We start from the raw sequence: 18,933 nt of genomic DNA, 5'->3' as shown, positions 1-18,933 counted from the left end.
TTCAGGACAGGAGAATAAAGCGGTCACTAGGAAATAGTTGTTACAAAAAAGGCGGCCTTAGGTGTGACAGCCTGTGATAGATCCACAGGCCAGGGCCCGAAACTCCCAAATCCGGTTGCACCTGCAGCTTTGGATATCCCCAGCGCCATCCCCGGGGGTGAATCCAGCGCTCCCCTCTGGTGCTTCCCTAGCCCACCTCGAGGAATAATGGCCCTGCGGCCGGGACCCGCAGGTGAAGGGCGCGGGGCACAGGAGTCCGGGTTACTGAGACTCGGGCTGCGGGGGCGGGGCCAGAACACCAACAAGAGGGAGCAACGCCGCTCCTAGAGAGACTCGGCCGCGGCCTGGTGACGCACTTCCGACTGCGCGGTGGTGCAGCCGGTGGCGGAGGTGAGTGTGGAGCTGGGGACGGCGGGGGCGGTGCCCTGGCGGGTAACTGTGGGTGCGGCGGGGATGCGCCTCCGGTTCCTGGAGGAGGGGGATAGGGCGGTGGTCCGCGGTCAGACTGCGCCCGTCCTAGATTCCCGTTTTGGACTTGGTGACCGAATTGGAAGGCGAAGCGTGGATTCCTGTCACAGCCACGAAGCCCCGCACTCTCTTCGGGGAAGATGCCACTGACTTTTCGGGAAGATGTGTCGGAGCAGCCAGGGGGTGGAATATTTGCAGGGGTGAAGTGGATTGTGATATCGCGAGTCTTTTGACATGTTGAAGTCCCTGTAGGGGCTCTTATCAATATGCATTTCAAGTATGGACCGTGTGCCCCCTGACTTCTAACACAGGGTCGTGAATCAGGGCTCAGTGAGAGCACAGAAAAAGCAGAGCCCCTCCGCGTCACCCGGGAGTACAAGTAGCCCGGCTTTTGGAGAGCACTGTCTTCTGGAGCTGGCAGTTCCAAAAGGTAACTTCGCCCTCGTCTCGGGCTGTTGGGATGACAATGACTTGGGGATGATTTCTACATTGTAATCACTTATTTGCTCAATTCTAGAATACACATAAAATAGTTCCAGAATTGCTCATTCATACCGTCATGAAAATTATACAAAAATTATACTAAAAATAGTTAAAACATGAAATATTAAAAAAAAACAAACCTCTCTGGAATGTGGCTGATCGTGTATTCCGAGGAAAATTTACAGCCTTACAGGTTTTAATTGCCAACTAGGAAAAGAATGAAATAATAAATCCTGCATCCTCAAGAAGCATTTGGGCAGAGGTCGTTTTAACCTTATAGTACCTAGTTAAAATACTGCTTTCCAAAGTTATTTAGTTCTTTTCTTTCCCACCACTTCAGTGTGGTTATGTTATTCAGTTGTGGTATAGGTAAGCTCATTTGACGTTTTTTGTATTCCTTTTTGGGTTGTCACCCCCATCCCATCCTGGTTGGTTGATTTAATGTATGTGTATTTATTTATTTGGATATGTGAAACATGGTTATGAAAGTCAGAACAAAAAAGGCAAACTCAGAAGCGTCACTACCCTCCTCATCTCTTCTACCCTATTTCCTTTCATTCTCTTTTCCGTCCCAGGCTCCTTTCATTTCCTACCCATATTTGAGGCAACCATTCATTCTCCTTAGTTTCTGATTTATCCTTCTATTTCTTTCTTGTACAAATGACCAGATACACACATATTTTCTTATACTCCTTTTGTACACAAGAAGTAGCACATTGCCTTTTGTACTTCGCTTGTTTCATTTGACAGTATAATCTGGAAATCACTCCAAATCATAGAGATAAGTATGTTTTTTTTAAATGTTATTCTTGCATACTGAAGACTGCATCTAGCATGGCATTTAAGAAGCGTAGTAGTAAGATGAGTACCCATGAACGCACCACCCCACTAAGGAGGAGAACATTTCCAGTACTGCTTCTCAACCCAGCTCCCAGCTTCCCACCCCTCTAGAGGTAACTACTATCTTGAATTTTGCATTAATCGTAGTCTTACCTATTTATAAAAATAATTTTATCTCATAAAATATGTCTGTAAACAATATGTTTAATTTCATTTTTGAGCTTTATGCAAATGGCATTGTAGTATCTGTAGTCATCTGGGACTTGTATGACTCAATATTATGTTCCTGAAGTCATCTGTGTAGTTGTGTGTAATTGTGAGCCATTAATTTTTGCTGCTGGATAATATTTCTTTTTAAAAATGATAGGACAATTTATTTATGTATTCTTAATGGATATGTGGGTTGTTTCCAGTTTTTTGTATTCAGATACTGATAATGAATAATTTTGTACATATTTTCTACATATGAGGGTTTCTGTAAGGCATAAATTTTAAAATGTAAGCATGAGTATTGAATTTTATCTCAAATGCCTTTGGCATCTGTTGGGATGGAGAGTGTGTTTATCTTTCTTTGATCTATTCATGTGGAAAAGTATACTAATCTGCATTATAATATTAAGCTTTACTTGCTTTCGTGGGATGATCCCTTTTAGTCATGGTATGTCACTTTAATGAACTGTTGGAGTCAATTCCTTTATATTGGGGATTTTTCTGTCAGTATTCATAAAGGAGGCTGGTCTGTGGTTTTTGTATCAGTGTTGTGCTGGCATAATTAAAAGGACCAGGAAACTTATTTTGCTCTTCTCTCCTACAGTTTCAGTATTGTTAGAATTACTCATTTCTTAAAGACTTGAAAAGATTTGTCCATGATACATACAGGCACAGTGTTTTGTGAGAGTTTGCTCTTTACTGGCTATCTGAGTTTAATTAGGTAAAAGTAATCATGGATTCCAGAGAAATATCTACATAATAAAATTAGTAGAGTTGATTTACTAGATTCAAATAGAATATGTTCTTCAATCATAGAATAAGTTTTCTTTGTAAGTACTCGCACTTCAGCCAACAAAAGAAGCCCTCTCAAAATCTGTAAAGCAGAAGTAAATAGACCAGGTTATTTAAACACCATGCAATAAAGCCAGAAATTATGAACAGAGAAGAAATTAGCAACAAACTATCCTAAAGAATTCTGTGGTCAGAGACAAAACACTTGCTGACAGGCTATAAAATGTAATTAATATAATTAAAACATGAAATATTAAAAAAAAACCTCTGGCATGTGGCAAATAGTGTATTCAGAGGGAAAATTTATGGCTTTATAGATTTTAATTGCTAAATAGGAAAGAATGAAAATAAATGAATAAATCATGCAACCTCAAGAAGGTAGAAAAGAGGGGTGCCTGGGTGGCTCAGTCAGTTAAGTGTCTGCCTTCAGCTTGGGTCATGGTCCTGGAGTCCTGGGATTGACCTGCTTCTCCCTCTGCCTGCTGCTCTCCCTGCTTGTGCTCTTTCTCTCTTTCTCACTCTTGCTCTCTCTCAAATAAAAAAATGAAATCTTTAAAAAAAAAATGAAGGTAGAAAAAATCCTTTGGTAGTCTAGCTTCCCCCAAAAGCAGAACACAGGACAGAGGTTTGTAAACTGCAGGCAGTTTACTTGGGAATGTATTCCAAGGGCAGAGTGAAAGACAAGGGGAGTGAGAGCCAATACAAGGATGCATTGTCAGGCTGGCCTGTCCATAGGCAACTGGTGCTCAGTCTTGCAGGATCTTTGAGGAGCCTTGGAATTTCATGTAGGAGACTGAAGGGGAAAACATTTGTCCATTGACCTCTGTCACCTGTTAGTCATGGGTGTTCTCACAGGCGTTGACTCCTCTCTGCCTTTCAGGACCTAGCAGGTGTCCATAGGTATTTGCAGATGTCCCCCACGGGATACCAGAGAAGCCTCAGGGCAGGAATCAGCCATATGTGGTATAGATCCTTGAGGATGCATTGGTAGGTTATACCTGCGCAAAGCTGGTCAAAGTCTCTGGCACTGGACTGAGACCAGAGGATTTGGAAGGGAACAGAAGGTATACCTCTCAGAGGTAGAGCTCTTCCAGAGCTAAAGAAACAAAGCAGAACTTAATGAACTAAATGAAAATAGAAAAGAGTGGTATTCTAAATAAATAGAAAAATTTGTTCTTTAAAAATAAACATGAACAAACCATTGTTCAACTTAACTTTATTAGTCTGCTCAGGCCACCATAACAAAATACCATAGACTGCATGGCTCAAACAACAGAAATTTATTTCTCACAGTTCTGGAGGTGGAAAGCCCAAATTTAAGGTGCCAGAAAATTTGGTTCTTGGCGAGGGCTCTCCTTGGGTTGCAGATGGCTGTCTTCTCACTATGTCTGCATGTGGTGGAAAAAGAACTCTGGTGTCTCTTCCTCCTTTTTATAAGGGCACCAGCCTTATCAGAGTAGGGCCCCGCATTTATGGCTTTGTTTAACCTTATTACCTCCTCACAGGTCCTATATCCAAATATAGTCACATTGGGGGGTAATACTTCAACCTATGAATCTTGGGGGGACATGTTCCATCCGTAACATTAACAAAGGGGAAAGGGTGTAGAAAGCACATATATTCAAAAGTGGGAAAGGCAAAGTGGCTCCAGATATGGAGGAAATGGAAAGAATCATGAATCTGTGTTTTCCACAACTCTACACTCAAGTTGAAATCCTAGAAGACAAGGATGATATTTTGGGAAAACACATGTTTTCAAGACTGACTTTGGGAAAAGTAAAAACCCGAAAATAAGCAGTCCAAATGTTTTGAAGACAGTGAACAAGGTGTGCTGGGTCATGGGACCCTAGATGATATAGCGATCCCCTCTCGCTGGGAGCTGAGGCTCTGGCTTCTTCACTATCAGAGGGCTGGAGAACATGAGGAGGCAGCCTGGGACCTCAAAGGTAAGCCTGGGCCATGCGGGAGGCTGGCTGCCCAAGATCTCTACAGAGATAGTGGGGTTCTTGAGGACACTCAGCTTTGTGAGGGAGCAGGCAGGATGTAGGGGAAAAGCTGTTTTCTCCAGCTCCCAGGGGCCTGACTCAGGTCTCTGTGCTGGGGCCACAGCCCTGCCAGCCTGGCTTCTGCAGTGTATCGAGGGTGATGCTTGTTTAGAGAAAAACAAGCAAGTCCAAGATCTTGGTAACATTCTCTTTCTTAAGCTGAATTGTTGCTATGTGGGTCTTTGTTTTATTATGCTTTGGGCCCTGAGTACATTTTATGTCTGCTCTTATATGTGTGACATGTGTCAGAATTGTGAAATCCTAGTGTTTCTGGCAATGAGCATCAGTGCCATGGCCGGGAGGGGTCCTGGGCACTGAGCCAGTGAACAGATCGCCCCCTTCTTCCTGTGGCAGCTCCCGCGGCACTCCTATCTGGACACCGGCTGCCTGCGCCTCACGTCTGTGAGGGGCTGTGTTGTTCCTCCTGGCACGGGGCTCACCTCACACTTGTCTCTCTCTGTTTTTCCTCAGCTCCAGCCCTTCTCTGAGAGGGGGAGCAGGTGATGGCCGCCATGCTCCTGACAGCCTGGCCCCAGGTGAGCTGTGGCTCCTTCAGCTCTTCCTCTGAACAGTTTCACATTGAAGAAAACTGAGAAGGGAAGCTGGTGAGCTTTGTGGTGGAAGCTGGAGGGGCCTTCCTCACTTCCGCCTGGATCTTGTGGGAAGAGCGGTGATGTGAAGGGATGGAAGCAGCCAGAGAGTGTCCGTGAAGGCAGGAGTGGAGTGGCCTGCACACCGAGGTTCTTTGCTCCTCGGGTGAATAGGGGGCATAGAAGCTGCCCGTGGAGGAAGCTCTGTGCATGGACGTGATTGGAGGGGCATTAGGGTGCCCAGGGCCCGGGCTGTAGGTGAAGAGGAGGAGGAGGACCAGATCATCACAAAGGGTGGCTGCGCCTCTCGTTGGCTGGGGTGGGCGGTCGGCAGAAGGAAGAAGGAAGTCCTACGGGGCGGGGTGTCTCACTGTGTCCTTGAGAGGCTTTCAGGGCTTGGGTGCAGGGGCTCCAACTTTAGATCTCTGATAAGAGCTCTGGACCTTCCCCCGCTCAGGAAAACAAGCATGCAAACCAAATTCTCCATACAATTTCAGGGACTTCACGGACCCCTGAAGCGCATCCATGGACCTCCATGGACTACAGGTTGGGAATAATCATAGTCACAGTAACTCCAGTAACATTGTTTGAGGCTTGCTGCACTGCAGGCACCATACTGAGCCCTTGCATGGATCGCTCGGTCCTGACACCTGCCCTCTGAGATAGGTGCTGTGTTGTGCTCATTCTGTCACAAGAGACATGAAGGCAAAGGGGAGTAGAGTGCCTTGCCCAAGGTATACAGCCCGTGTTTGATTCTTAACTGCTCATCCCTGTGACATGTGTGCAACCCGTGAAGTTAACGTGGTCAGAGTTGTGATGGCTTTCAAGGGAATAATTTTTAGGGGTGATTCAAAAAGAAGCTGACCACTTCAGAAAGAATTCCATTGGTCCAGGTGTGATGTGCGCTTCATCACGGAAAGTAGTTGTTAAAGAATCCAATTCAAGTAATGCTTAACATAAAGATCTTTAGGATGTTGAGAGTCAAAGGGTTGGGGGTAGGGTAAGGGAGAGGGAGGAGTCAGGAACAATCCCCAGGTTTCTGGCTGAGATTTCCTGCACAGATGGTGGGGGATGTTTGAATTCAGGAGGTGGCGCCAACTTACTAGGGTAAAGGGTGGTGGTGGCAGCAGTGAAGGCATTTAATACTGTTCAGAGAAGTTCCTTGACGCCTCCAAGGGCACAGATGAGTGACTTGCAGACTCACCTAGAGGTTGGACTAGAATTGTTGATGGGTGGAGGTCAGTGGAAGGAAGCAAGACAGATCCTGGCAGAGAGGAATTGAAGGCATACCCCTGCCAGTGCGTCCCCAAGGTTGTTACAAAAGACTGAGGGGGGCAGAGAGAGAGCAACCAGAGGCTGCAGCTGCCCAAAAGGGAGCCATTAGCCCTGATGCAGAGCCTGTGCTGAGCGCATGGTGTAGTGATGCGAAGAGGGGCATCTGGAAGAGTGGCTGAGTGGCTGGCCAGTGGGAAGGCTGATCTCCCCTTTTACCTGAACCTCTAGGATAAACAGTGAGTTCTTGGGTAAATTGGAAAGGACGAGAGGCATGAATGGGAGAGGGTAACAGAAAAATGTTGGATTTTCAGTAAGATGCCTCTGGAAGCAGAATGGGCCGCTGCCCCCACCATAGCCAGTCAGGGCAGTGCTGAGCTGCTGGAGGTGCTCAAGCAGCCCCACAGCCCTTCGTAGCAGGGGCAGTGACGGGAGTCAGGCGACAGACGGGGGCTGGACCAGATGGAGGCCATAGCTGTTCTCCAGGGGTGGCTGGAGGTTTACAGGTCAGGGGGGCAGGATGGAGAAGCCAAGATCTCAAGTGAAAATGCTGGTGGGTTGGTCCTGAGCTGCATCTGCCACTGAGGACGGGGCCTAACTGAAAGAATGGAGTTGCTTTGGGGGAACTTGATATGGGAATTTTTTTTCTGTCATCCCGACTTAGGATATCTTTTATAAAAGTAAAATATGGCATGAGATTCCCTGCCATGAGAGAAGTCAGATATTCTTCATTGTTTACTTTCCAGGTGCTATTTCTCAAACCTTTCCCCTTGTTATTAATTCTGTGCTCTTCACAAGCTCCCTCCCCAAACCCTTATACTGCCCTCTGCCCCTCACTTAGGGCCTGAGCCATGGAATTGGCCCTAGGGCAGCAGGAACCTGTTGTTTCAGAAGTCGGTGACCTTCGAGGATGTGGCTGTGTACTTCACCCAGACGGAATGGGATGGCCTGTCCCCTGCACAGAGGGCCCTGTACAGGGATGTGATGCTGGAGAATTATGGGAATGTGGCCTCCTTGGGTAAGGCCTCTCTCCCCCTGGGACCCAGACTCTGCCAGTTGGGGTTTCCTGGCTTATTGCCCCCTAACAGGTTGCAGGTGGGGTCTCTGGTAATCCTTTACTGAGTGGGAACTCCAGGGGCTGAGATTGCTAATCCCCCTTGAGTCAGGGGTTGCTGGGAGGGGTGAACCTCAAGCCCTTTTTGGGCCAGTACAGGACTTGGCTGGGACTGGTGTGCGCTCTTTATCCTCCCTCTAGAAGTTGTGGTTTAGACACTGTGGAAAAAAGAAACCTGTTGTTTCACACAGCATTATTTTCAGGTTCACCCTCACCCGACCTGCATATCTTGAGGTCTTCTGGGCCCAGGTCTGGGCCATTCCCAACTCCTCCCACACCTTCTCAGGACCCCTCCCCCCACCACACACATATACCTTCCAAGCTCCCCATCTTTCCAATTGCCCCCATCCCCGACTTCCCCATAGTCATTAGGCGTGGGATCCCCTAGCGCTCTTATTTTGCCTTCCCATTGCCAAGACAATCTGAGGAGATGCTTAAGAACTCATCTGTGGGAGATTATTCACCTGTCTCTCCTATTTCTTTTCCCCTAAACAGGATTTTCTCTTCTCAAACCTGCTGTGATCTCACAACTAGAGGGAGCAGGTGAGCTGGGGGGCCCATCTCCACTGGTGGATGGAACAGAAACAGGCCCCCAATGCCTCTGGACTGGTAAGGGACACACAGGTTGCCTGTTATGGGGGAAAGTTTAACTCTTTAAGAAGAAGGTCAACTTAAGCAACATATAAGCATGCCACATTTATGACCCAGCCGTACAGAGTAAAATTTAAATAAATGCTGATGATTTATAGAGATAGGTACAGTTGAGACCTGACTATTTTTGCAGTTTGCTGTTTCTTTCTGATTCCAAGAACAGATCTTTTTTCATTCTAATTCTTTCCAGGCCTAATTTTGGAATTCTGCCTTTCTCATGAAATTAATGGATGGTATTTTTGGGTCCTTGCTGCTTCCCAAGCATTGTGCACTTAATGTGATGGATGGAGAATTAACAGTCTTTTTATACAGAAAGGTAGAATAGCCTGGCAGTTAAAAGTACAGTCTTTGGAGTGGACTTGACTGAGGTCCAATCCCAACTGCTATTATATGACTTCCTAGTTGTGACTTTAAGCAGGTCAGTTATTTGAGTTCTCTAAGATTCAGTGTTTTTATCCCTGAAAATGGAATGAAATACCTAACATATAGTGTGTGCTCAATGAAGTATTAGTTTTTATTTATTTATTTATTGGAGGAGACAGCTATATATAGTAAAATGTGGGAAATAAGGTGGAAGGGAGAAAGTGCTCTCAATTCAGTGCTTCTCAGATGATGTGCAAATGAATCACCTGGGTGTCTTGCAAATATGCATGTTGTCATTTAGTAAGTGTGGTTTAGGGCCAAGATTCTGCATTTCTATTTTCAGGTTCTGCCAGTGTTTCTGGTTCCTAGACCATACTTGAAGTAGCAAGTTTCTCGTTGGCTTAGGCAGAGTAGTTTCCAGATGATTTCCCATTTCTTGTGATTTCTCATTTACTTATTGCATTTGTGGTGCATGGATTCTCTTGTATCCTTTCAGTGAATCCTCCTTTTTAAAAAGATAGTTTCAGGGCACCTGGGTGGCTCAGTTGGTTAAGTGGCTGCCTTCAGCTCAGGTCATGATCTCAGCGGGGAGCCTGCTTCTCCCTCTCCTCTGCCTGCCGCTCCCCCTGCTTGTGCTCTCTCGCTCTCTCTCCCTGTCAAATAAATAAATAAATAAGATCTTTAAAAAAAATTTTTTTTTTTAAATAAAAAGATAGATTCAGTGGATTTTTGTTCCTTGTGGTCATTCAACCACATGAAGGGAAAAGAAATGATGTTGTGGAGCTCCTCAAAGGAGTCTGCATTTCATTCCGTAGTCAGCAGACAGTACTGAAATCTTTGAAGTTTTCGAATAACCATCATGATCTAAACCGAGAATGGAAACATTAATGTGTGTAGGTTAATTGGAGCAGGAAATCAAATGGCTTTTAGACAGACAGAAGGGGAAGGTGGGTACAGGGCACAAGCCCATGTCAGCAGAGTTGACTCTTAAAAAAACTTTCAGAAGGCCCATCCGGTGACTTCTGGTTAAATCTCATTTGCTGGAACTGTCTTATGGCCCCCCCTACTGCAAGAGAGTGTGGAAAATACAGTTTTTAGCTGTAGTTTCTACTGCTACCTCAAAAACATTGGAGAACGTGTTAGTAAGGAAAAAAGGGAGAATGGATATTGGTTAAGTAACCAGTAGCATCTGCCACACCATAGAATTTGGTAAATAGAAGGTCACTAGTATAGAAAAATAGGCAAAGAATGTAAGTGTTTGATCCACATGAGAAGTACAAATTTTAATCAATGTGGAAAATCTTCACCCTCAGTAGGAACCAATGAGATACAAATTAAAACAGAGATGCTCCACCTAACACATTTGACATAGGTAGGCTGGGTCCAAGGACCCAGGAGGGGTCCTACAGGACAAGCCAAGAGGGTCCTTGGCTTTGAGTAGGATAGAAACCAAATGCGAGCCAGGAGGAAGTGAGAGCAGAGTTTATTGAATAGCATGAGTGATAGAATATAGCAAGCAGATGGAATGTTTGGGAGATTCAGAAAGGAGAAGAGAGTGAGTCTCTCCTTTGCTTGGGGTCTAGGGTTTTTATTGAGGATTGGGATCTTGGGATCTGGTGTACATGTCCTCTTCAGACACCCAGGAACTGGTTAGAAGAAAGACAAGAGTCCAGGTGTCCTCCATAAAGCACTTATTGCCTGGAGCCAGGGGATTTTGGCATCAAGAGGTCTAGAGTCAGTGGTCTAGAAAACGTATATGACGGCCCTGCTTGGTCATTCCTTAGGTGTTATCACCCATGCTGGAAGACCCCAAAAAGTCATTAACTCCTTGACCCTCATAAGAAGGACATACATCATTTGTACTATAAGGCGTGTACAAGATGGGAGGGGGTACAGGTCCTGGCAAGAACAGAAGCAGGAAAATAAGCAAAAAGCAGTTTTTCATGGAGTTCCTTCAGTTTCCCTGGCTCATACAGAGAACAATTGTATTGACGGAGAGAATACACCAAACTGGAATAGACTTTTGGGGAATGAATGTGAATCAGTAGTCTTTCTAGAAAGTACTTTAGCAGTACATAGCAAGAGCCTTTTAAAAGTTTGTCCTTGATAGCCTGGATATTCTCTCCTAGAGTAGCCTAATCAGCTAATCAGAGATACAGACAAAGATGTGCAGGCACAAAAGTTCATCATAATTTTATATAATAAAATGTTGGAAATAACCCAGACATTCAGTGTGGAGAGAATTGGTTAAATTAAGGTACCTCTGCAGGATGGAATGCTATTTAGCAATTTAAAAAATATTTTTACAGACTATCTAAAGATAATGGAAAATTGTCATTATTAGTGTTAAGGAAGAAAAATATTTTCAGTTTTGGATAAAAACATTTTTAGAAAAATGATTGGAAGGAAAATCTTTGGGGGAGGAGGTACATCAGAAGATTAAATGTAGTTGTTAGGTGGTTGTATTTCACGTAAATTGAATTTTCTTCTTTGTACTTTTCTGATATTAGGGATGACTGCTATTTTTAAAATTGGGAAAAGACCAACAGTTTTGAAAATGCTTGCTAGGGAAATCCAGGTCACTTGGGTCTCTTGAGGGTGATTAGAATGAAATACTGGGGCAGGGGGCTTATTACCTGTGGTCGAGGAGAGATGAGAGATGAAAAATAGAGGCAGCATTTTGGGGTCAGTTTTGAGAAATTTGGGAACAAAAGATCCTTAGCTCTATTGGGACTGTAGGGATTCCAAAAAGAATGTTAGGGACAACGGCTCCTGGGTGGCTCAGTCGCCTGGCTCAGGTCATGATCTTCGGGTCCTGGGGTTGAGCCCCACGCCAGGCTCCCTGCTCAGCGGGAATCCTGCTCCTCCCTCTCCCTCTGCCTCTCCCCCTGCCTGTGTGCTTTCTCTCTCTGTCAAATGAATGGATAAAATCTAAAAAAAAAAAAAAAAAAAGAACATTACGGACTGACCAATTTCAGGATTGAGGGAAGAGGAAGATGGCTTCTCTAAGCAGAGAAGAAGGTGAAGGAGGAATTTTGGAAAGCCATGAGTTTAAGTTCAAAGAAAAGAAAAAAGTTCTTTCCCTTTTACCTCCTGGTGCCATAAACTCTTTTTTTTTACAGATTTTATTTATTTGACAGAGAGAGACACAGCGAGAGAGGGAACACAAGCAGGGGGAGTGGGAGTGGGAGAAGCAGGCTTCCCGTGGAGCAGGGAGCCCAATGCGGGGCTTGACCCCAGGGCCCTGGGATCATGACCTGAGCCGAAGGCAGATGCTTAATGACTGAGCCACCCAGGCGCCCCTTAACTATGATTCTTTATTCCTTTTACCACAGTTCTTTTCTTTTCTCTAACATGGATCTTACATGATATTTTCTGTTTTCTGTTTTTTTAATAGTAGATATTGATGTCCAGACTGACAATAATTTGATAAAGGAAATGTATGAAGAAAAACATAATACATCATTTGAACTTCAGAGGGACTTTTCCCGGGACACAGACTTTTCAGAAGCCTGTATTCTAGAGAAACAGCAGGAAGTCCATTTAGTAGGAAGCATAAAGAAAGAAAACTGCAGTGTCATTGACAGAATAGTGAAAGACGACAGCAGCCCTGGGGAGGAGTATTTCTTTAGTCAGAGTCCAAACTTGGGTCAGTGTCACACTGTCAGCACTGGAGAGCAGCACCCTGAACTTATAGGATTGGAGAGAGCCTTCAGCTTTGACACAAAACTTATTCAGCATGAAATAATTAATTCGGGGGAAAGACCTTTTAAATGTCAAGAATTAGTGGAAACCTTCAGGTGTAACCCTCAGCATCAAGATGGCTACACTGGGGAAAAGCCCTATCAGTGTAAGGAGTGTGGCAAAGCCTTTAGCATTAATGCAAAATTAGTTTGGCATCAGAGACTTCACAGTGGGGAGAAACCCTTCAAATGTGTGGAGTGCGGGAAAAGCTTCAGTTCCAGTTCCCATTATATCACCCATCAGAGCATCCACAGCGGGGAGAAGCCCTATCAGTGTAAGGTGTGTGGCAAAGCCTTCAGCGTCAATGGGAGTCTAAGTCGGCATCAGAGAATCCATACGGGAGAGAAGCCCTATCAGTGCAAGGAGTGTGGAAGTGGCTTCAGCTGCAGTTCTGCATACATCACACACCAGAGAGTCCACACTGGAGAGAAGCCTTACGAATGCAGTGACTGTGGGAAAGCTTTCAATGTTAATGCAAAACTGATTCAACATCAGAGAATCCACACTGGAGAGAAACCTTATGAGTGTAATGAGTGTGGGAAAGGTTTCAGGTGCAGTTCCCAGCTGCGGCAGCATCAGAGCATTCACACCGGGGAGAAGCCCTATCAGTGTAAGGAGTGCGGGAAAGCCTTCAGTAATAACGCAAAACTCATCCAGCATCAAAGGATCCACACAGGTGAGAAACCCTATGAGTGTACCGAATGTGGAAAAGCCTTTAGTGTCAAAGGGAAGTTAATCCAGCACCAGAGAATCCACACAGGGGAGAAACCCTATGGGTGTAACGAATGTGGGAAAGCCTTCAGGTGTAACTCCCAGCTGCGGCAGCATCTGAGAATCCACACCGGGGAGAAGCCCTATGAATGTAATGAGTGTGGAAAGGCCTTCAACGTTAACGCAAAACTAATGCAGCATCAGAGGATTCACACTGGGGAGAAACCCTTTGAATGTAATGAGTGTGGGAAATGCTTTACTTCTAAAAGAAACCTACTTGATCATCACCGAATCCATACTGGTGAAAAGCCTTATCAGTGTAAGGAATGTGGGAAAGCCTTCAGTATCAATGCCAAACTAACCAGGCATCAGAGAATCCACACTGGGGAGAAACCTTTCAAATGTATGGAATGTGAAAAAGCATTTAGCTGTAGTTCTGACTATATTGTACATCAGAGGATACATACTGGAGAGAAACCCTTTCAGTGTAAGGAGTGTGGAAAAGCCTTCCATGTTAATGCCCATTTAATTCGGCATCAGAGAAGCCACACTGGGGAGAAACCCTTTAGATGTATGGAGTGTGGCAAAGGGTTCAGCTATAGTTCTGACTGTATTATACATCAGACTGTCCATACTTGGAAGAAACCCTATGTGTGTAATGTGTGTGGGAAAGCCTTCAGGTTTAGCTTCCAACTTAGTCAGCATCAAAGTGTCCATAGTGAAGGAAAATCGTAATGAGAAGGATGTAGAAAACTCTCAAAGTTAATGAAATGGATCAGGTATCATCAGATTCAACGTGGTAGAAAACCTTGAGGGAAATGAATATGGTATCTTCCCATGGAAACACATCTTTTTCATCTTACTTTTAAAATCAGGAATGATGACTGGTTAAAAAGTAACAACCAAAAATAAAAAGCTTGTCTTATACCAACAACCAATTAGAAAATATGATGAAAGAAAAGATCCCATTCCCAACAGCATCAAGAAAAGTGGCTCTCCTAGGAATAAACCTAAGTATTACACAGGATCTATATGGAGAAAGAAATCTCCACTGAGGGCCACAAAAGGAAAAATAAATGGGGAGAGAGAGAAACCTTGTTCTTGGATTGGAAGATTCATGTAGATATTCACTCTGCCTAAATTTACTTCCCTATTATTTTTGACACCAAGCATGCATCACTTTTGTAAAAAGGATAAACAATAAAGATATCTGTAGAAAGAAAAGATGAGTAAATTTTTTAATTTCATGGGAGGAAAAATATATAAAAATATATAATATATAAATATATTAAATATTTATGTTCTTAAGAATCCCAAATAAAGTTAAAAGATAAAGCACAAAAAGTAGAAATACCTTTGTAAAATTTATGATATAAATGTTTAATATGTAAAGATAGGTTTTATAATCAAGAGAAAAGTAATAAAACCCAGAAAAATGACATTAGTAGGCATTTAAAAACATCAAAATAATAGATGTTCAGTCACAGTCCTCTAAGGATTGAAAATGAAGTATGCACACAATTGTACACAAGGAGCCCTCAACGCTCTTCCACAGACCCTCCCATAGACACACATAGTCACACACAGTGCACCCTATGTACACAGAGACTGTACACCCCCATAGACCCCCGACACCAGCTCCTGCATGTTCTGTAGCTTGAGCAACCAGTGTTGGCTAGGGGTGCTATCTGAGTATTTCAAAGGAGCCATCCCTGTTAGAAAGCTAACAAGTATAGGACCTCAGCAGAGTGTCTGGGGGATGCCACTGTGTGTAAGTTCCACTACTCTGCCCCCAGGCTCCTGGGAGCTGAGCAAGCGTGGAGGCCAGACCCTGGAGCCCCAGGACATAGGAAGGAGCACGGCCTTTCTTCCCCCTCATTATCTGACCCTGATTCTCTGCGGTGGCAAGACCAAGGCGGGGATTCTAGGAGGACAGAACATACTGTCTGGGATCTGCTACCAGAGTCCTCTGTGACCATGGTCTCTCTGGGTCTCAGGCTCTTGTCAGTGCAGGGTGAGAGCTGGTCCCAGAACTCAAGGCTCTTCCCACCCAGATGGTCCCTGAGGGTTTTCTCCCTCTCTGTAGGTTTGTTACTGTCCAGGACAGCTGCTCTGCTCTGTCCTAAGGACAAGAGGAGGAAGAAAGTTCGACACCTGTGGAGTCTCGTGCAGTCACACGGCTCCATCAGCCAGGAGTCCTGCCATCTTGTATCCTCAGTGCTCCTTACTCCAGCCCAGGGCTGTCTGGGTCCAATGGGAGCCTTACCAGGAAAAAAGGAGCCATGGCACTGGAGACCTCTGCCCCCTCGCAAAAGCTCTTCTCTTTTTCTGAACTGGAGCTGTGGGCCTGGAAGGGCCCCATTAAATAAAGCCTTTCTCCTTTAGTCCCAGTGTGTTCTGTCCCTACAGCACACCCTTCCAGCCTGGCCTGTCACACTGGAAGCGCCCTCAGAGAGCATCTGGTCCTGCCCTGTCCAGGTCAGAGGAAAACGTGGCTGTCCATGGGCGCCCAGCAGGTCAGGGGACGGCCTGGGGTGAAAGGCCAAAGCTAGACAAGGCTCCAGTGTCATCTGAGGGACGAAGAGGCCTGGCACAGCTACTCCTGGGCTGGTACCCCTCTCCTCCTGGCACTGGGGCTGGGGGTTGTGAGCAGAGGCTTCTGGACCTCTGCCTCTGAGGTCTCCACTCCCGCCACACCACAAGCCCACGCTGTCTGCTAGCCTGTCTCTTAATAGGGAACTGAGGACACCCTTCCCCTTCCACAGGCCAGGGCTGACCAATGCTGGGGAACCGGAGATGAGGCGAACCTTGGCCTTCGCCCCGAGTCCCCAATCCACGGGCTGGGACAGCTCCCTGCGGTCCCTTCCCCTTGCTCTCAGGCCCCCGGCGCCGCACAGACCACGTGGTCCCCAGCAAATCCAACTCATCCCGGGGCTCTAGCCCTGGGTCTGAGCCCGCTTTGCTGGGCCCTGGCTCCTCTGCCTGTCCTCGGGCTGCCGGCGGCCCGAGCCTTCCTTCTGCTCCAGCTCGCCCTGCCACTGCCTCCCAGGCCCGGGTGGCTCTATAGATCCTGCAGTGTGGCCCCCACCTCCTGCCGGCCACGGAAATCCCACCCGTGCTCAGCCGAAGCCCAACCTCCAGGAAACCCCCGCACCGCTCGGCCCACTTCCTCCAGCCAGCCACGGTAAGGGGCAGTTGGGCCACCCATTCCGCGTGTCGGCCACCCGCCTTTAGCCTGCGAGCCCTTGGCCCACGTGCTCCCAGGGTGGGGACCCGAGGCTCTGGATCCCAATCGCCCTGGGCCACCGCGCGCGGCGTACGGGAAGCCCGGAACCGCCACCGGGAGGCCGCGGGACGGATCCTCCCTGCCCTGATCCCGGGGGGGGGGGGGGGCGGTATCCCTGGAGCAGAGTCCTAGGGCAGCCGGGTCTGAGCCCTTGGTGGAACAGTCTCCTGGGGAATCCGCCGGGGGTGAGGGGGGTGCACATGACCGAAGACGCAGGGCGGGGTCCGAAGGACCCTTAGAACGCTTAGGCCAGCGCATTGCAAACTTTCCCCCTCAACCCCCCCCCCCCCCCGGAAATCTTAGAGGCGTGTATTGTAACCTGCTAAATAGAGCCGCTGTGGAAGACTGTGAGGGGGTGGGGGGCAGTTGCCATTGGGCCCGAGAGTCAAGGGCAGCGGTTTTGCTTGAGGATGCCTTGATCCAGGACGGAAATCGGAATGCATTCCACAGAATCCAAACGTTCCACGCAGGGCCACCCACGGGTGTGAGGTGGGTAGGAAGAACAAGAGATGAGGGAGATGGGCTCCATAGCCGGGCTCTCCTGGGAAAGTCACGTGGTAAAGAACCGTGAGTTGGCCTCCCCATGACGGTGGGGGAGGAGAGAGTCAGTGCAGGGACCAGGGCAACAGGGAGCAGGGGCCTAGCCATGCTTTGCCGTGTCCCTTCTGCCCAGAGGGTTCTCCCTGCCTTCACCCTGAGCTCAGCCAAACATCACATGCTCCTCGCTGGCCTCCCGGGTCTCCTTAGCCCGCACTGGGTGGCGGGTGCGGTGTCCTCCACCAGCTCTCTGAGCGCTCTTCCTGAAGCTGCGGCTTTACGGCCTACCCTGGGGACCACGAAGTCACTGGGGGGTGGGAGTCGGGGCAGCTCGTTGGGCTAGGCAGGACCTTGCTAGTTGAATAATTTCAGTTGAGCGGATACTGTTAGTGTGTCAGTAAGGGAAGAAGTGTTTGGTGCCTGTGTTTATATGGTTTATAGATCTTCATCAACAACGGATGTCCAGGTGAATTCCCCGGGGTTGGGGAGCCCGGGAATGAGCGCCCTGGCCTATGAGCGCAAACGTCTTAGAATTTGTTTGCTCTCCAGTTGCCCACCAGAGGGCGCTCCACCCCCCAAATAAAGATCTGGAGGCTGAAGTTTGAGGTCCAGCTAGGATGATTCAAGCTCTCTGGCCTCAGTGTTTGCCCACCGGGTGCTGCTGCGCACTCCCCACCCTCCGCCCCAAGCTTCCATTTGACTATAGCTGGCCAGGGTGTCTGGGGGCAGGGGCACCTGCAACTGGCTGGCTCTTCTCCTCGGGGAGCAAAGGTTAAGAAAACCACCAGCTAAACTGGTGTGTGCTGGATGAAGGAGGAGGGGAAAAAGCTGTGGGAACTTGCGAGGCTAATAACTCATGACATAGCTGGTTTTTTTTCTTTATTGTGGTAAAATACTCATAACATAAAATTTGCCATTTTAGCTATCTCAAAGTGTCTAATTCAGTAGCATTGGGTATGTTCATACTGTTGTGTACCCATCACCACTATCTAGTTTCAGGTCTTTTTCATCACCCCCAAAGGAACCTCCTATTAAGAAATCTCTCCCCCACCCCCAGCCCCTGGCAAGCACTAGCCTGCTCCCTGTCTATATGGGCTCGCCTATTTCTGGATATCTCATGTAAATGGAATCCGATAATATGTGGCCTTTGTGTCTGGCTTCTTTCACTTAGTGTAATGTTTTCTTTTTTTTTTTTAAAGATTGTATTTATTTATTTGACAGAGAGAGACACAGTGAGAGAGGGAACACAAGCAGGGGGAGTGGGAGAGGGAGAAGCAGGCTTCCCGCTGAGCAGGGAGCCCGATGCGGGGCTCCATCCCAGGACCCTGGGACCATGACCTGAGTCGAAGGCAGATGCCTAACGACTGAGCCACCCAGGCGCCCCTAGTGTACTGTTTTCAAGGTTCATCCATGTTGTAGCATGAATCGGTACTTCCTTCCTTTTTATTGGTGACTAATAAGTCATTGTGTGGATATACCACATTTCACTTATCCAACCATCTGTTGATGGACACTTGGGTTGTTTGCACCTTTTGGCTGTTGTGAATCATGCTGCTATGAACATTGGTGTACAAAAATCTGAGCCTGTGTTTTCAATTCTCTCAGGTATATACCTAGGAGTGGAATTGCTAGGTTATGTGGTAATTCTGTGTTTTACTTTTTGAGGAACTGCCAAACTGTTTTCCACAGGGGCTGCACCATTTCACATTCCCACCAACAGGGCCTAGGCATTCCAGTTTCTCCACATCCTCACCAACATTTATCATTTGCTGTAATTTTTGTTGTTATATGCACCCTAGTGGGTGTGAAGTGGTATCTCATTATGGA

General features: G+C 46.8%; 1 protein-coding gene across 16 annotated transcripts; it reads left to right on the top strand.

Annotated features, from left to right (window-relative positions):
- Positions 1–371: 371 nt before the first annotated feature.
- Positions 372–14,500, top strand: ZNF23 (zinc finger protein 23). Of its 16 annotated transcripts, none has more exons than XM_035725268.1 (7): positions 373–390; positions 780–898; positions 1,774–1,904; positions 5,310–5,374; positions 7,592–7,718; positions 8,310–8,423; positions 12,226–14,500. In XM_035725268.1, exons 4-7 carry the CDS (start codon positions 5,342–5,344, stop codon positions 14,016–14,018), a joined length of 2,067 nt encoding a protein of 688 aa, XP_035581161.1. In that variant the 5' UTR covers positions 373–390; positions 780–898; positions 1,774–1,904; positions 5,310–5,341; the 3' UTR covers positions 14,019–14,500. The 16 variants fall into 16 exon arrangements, with proteins under 16 accessions (XP_035581162.1, XP_035581161.1, XP_027475997.1 ...); XM_027620196.2 differs by lacking the exon at positions 373–390 and adding an exon at positions 5,926–5,974 and having other exon boundaries at positions 401–898; XM_027620195.2 differs by lacking the exon at positions 373–390 and adding an exon at positions 5,926–5,974 and having other exon boundaries at positions 401–898; positions 5,310–5,443.
- The last annotated feature ends 4,433 nt before the right edge of the window (positions 14,501–18,933 follow it).

The sequence above is a fragment of the Zalophus californianus genome, chromosome 17 (assembly GCF_009762305.2).
Source record: "Zalophus californianus isolate mZalCal1 chromosome 17, mZalCal1.pri.v2, whole genome shotgun sequence".
Lineage (NCBI taxonomy): Eukaryota > Metazoa > Chordata > Mammalia > Carnivora > Otariidae > Zalophus > Zalophus californianus.
Note: the sequence above shows the minus strand (reverse complement) of the source record. Positions and strands in the feature narration are given on the sequence as shown.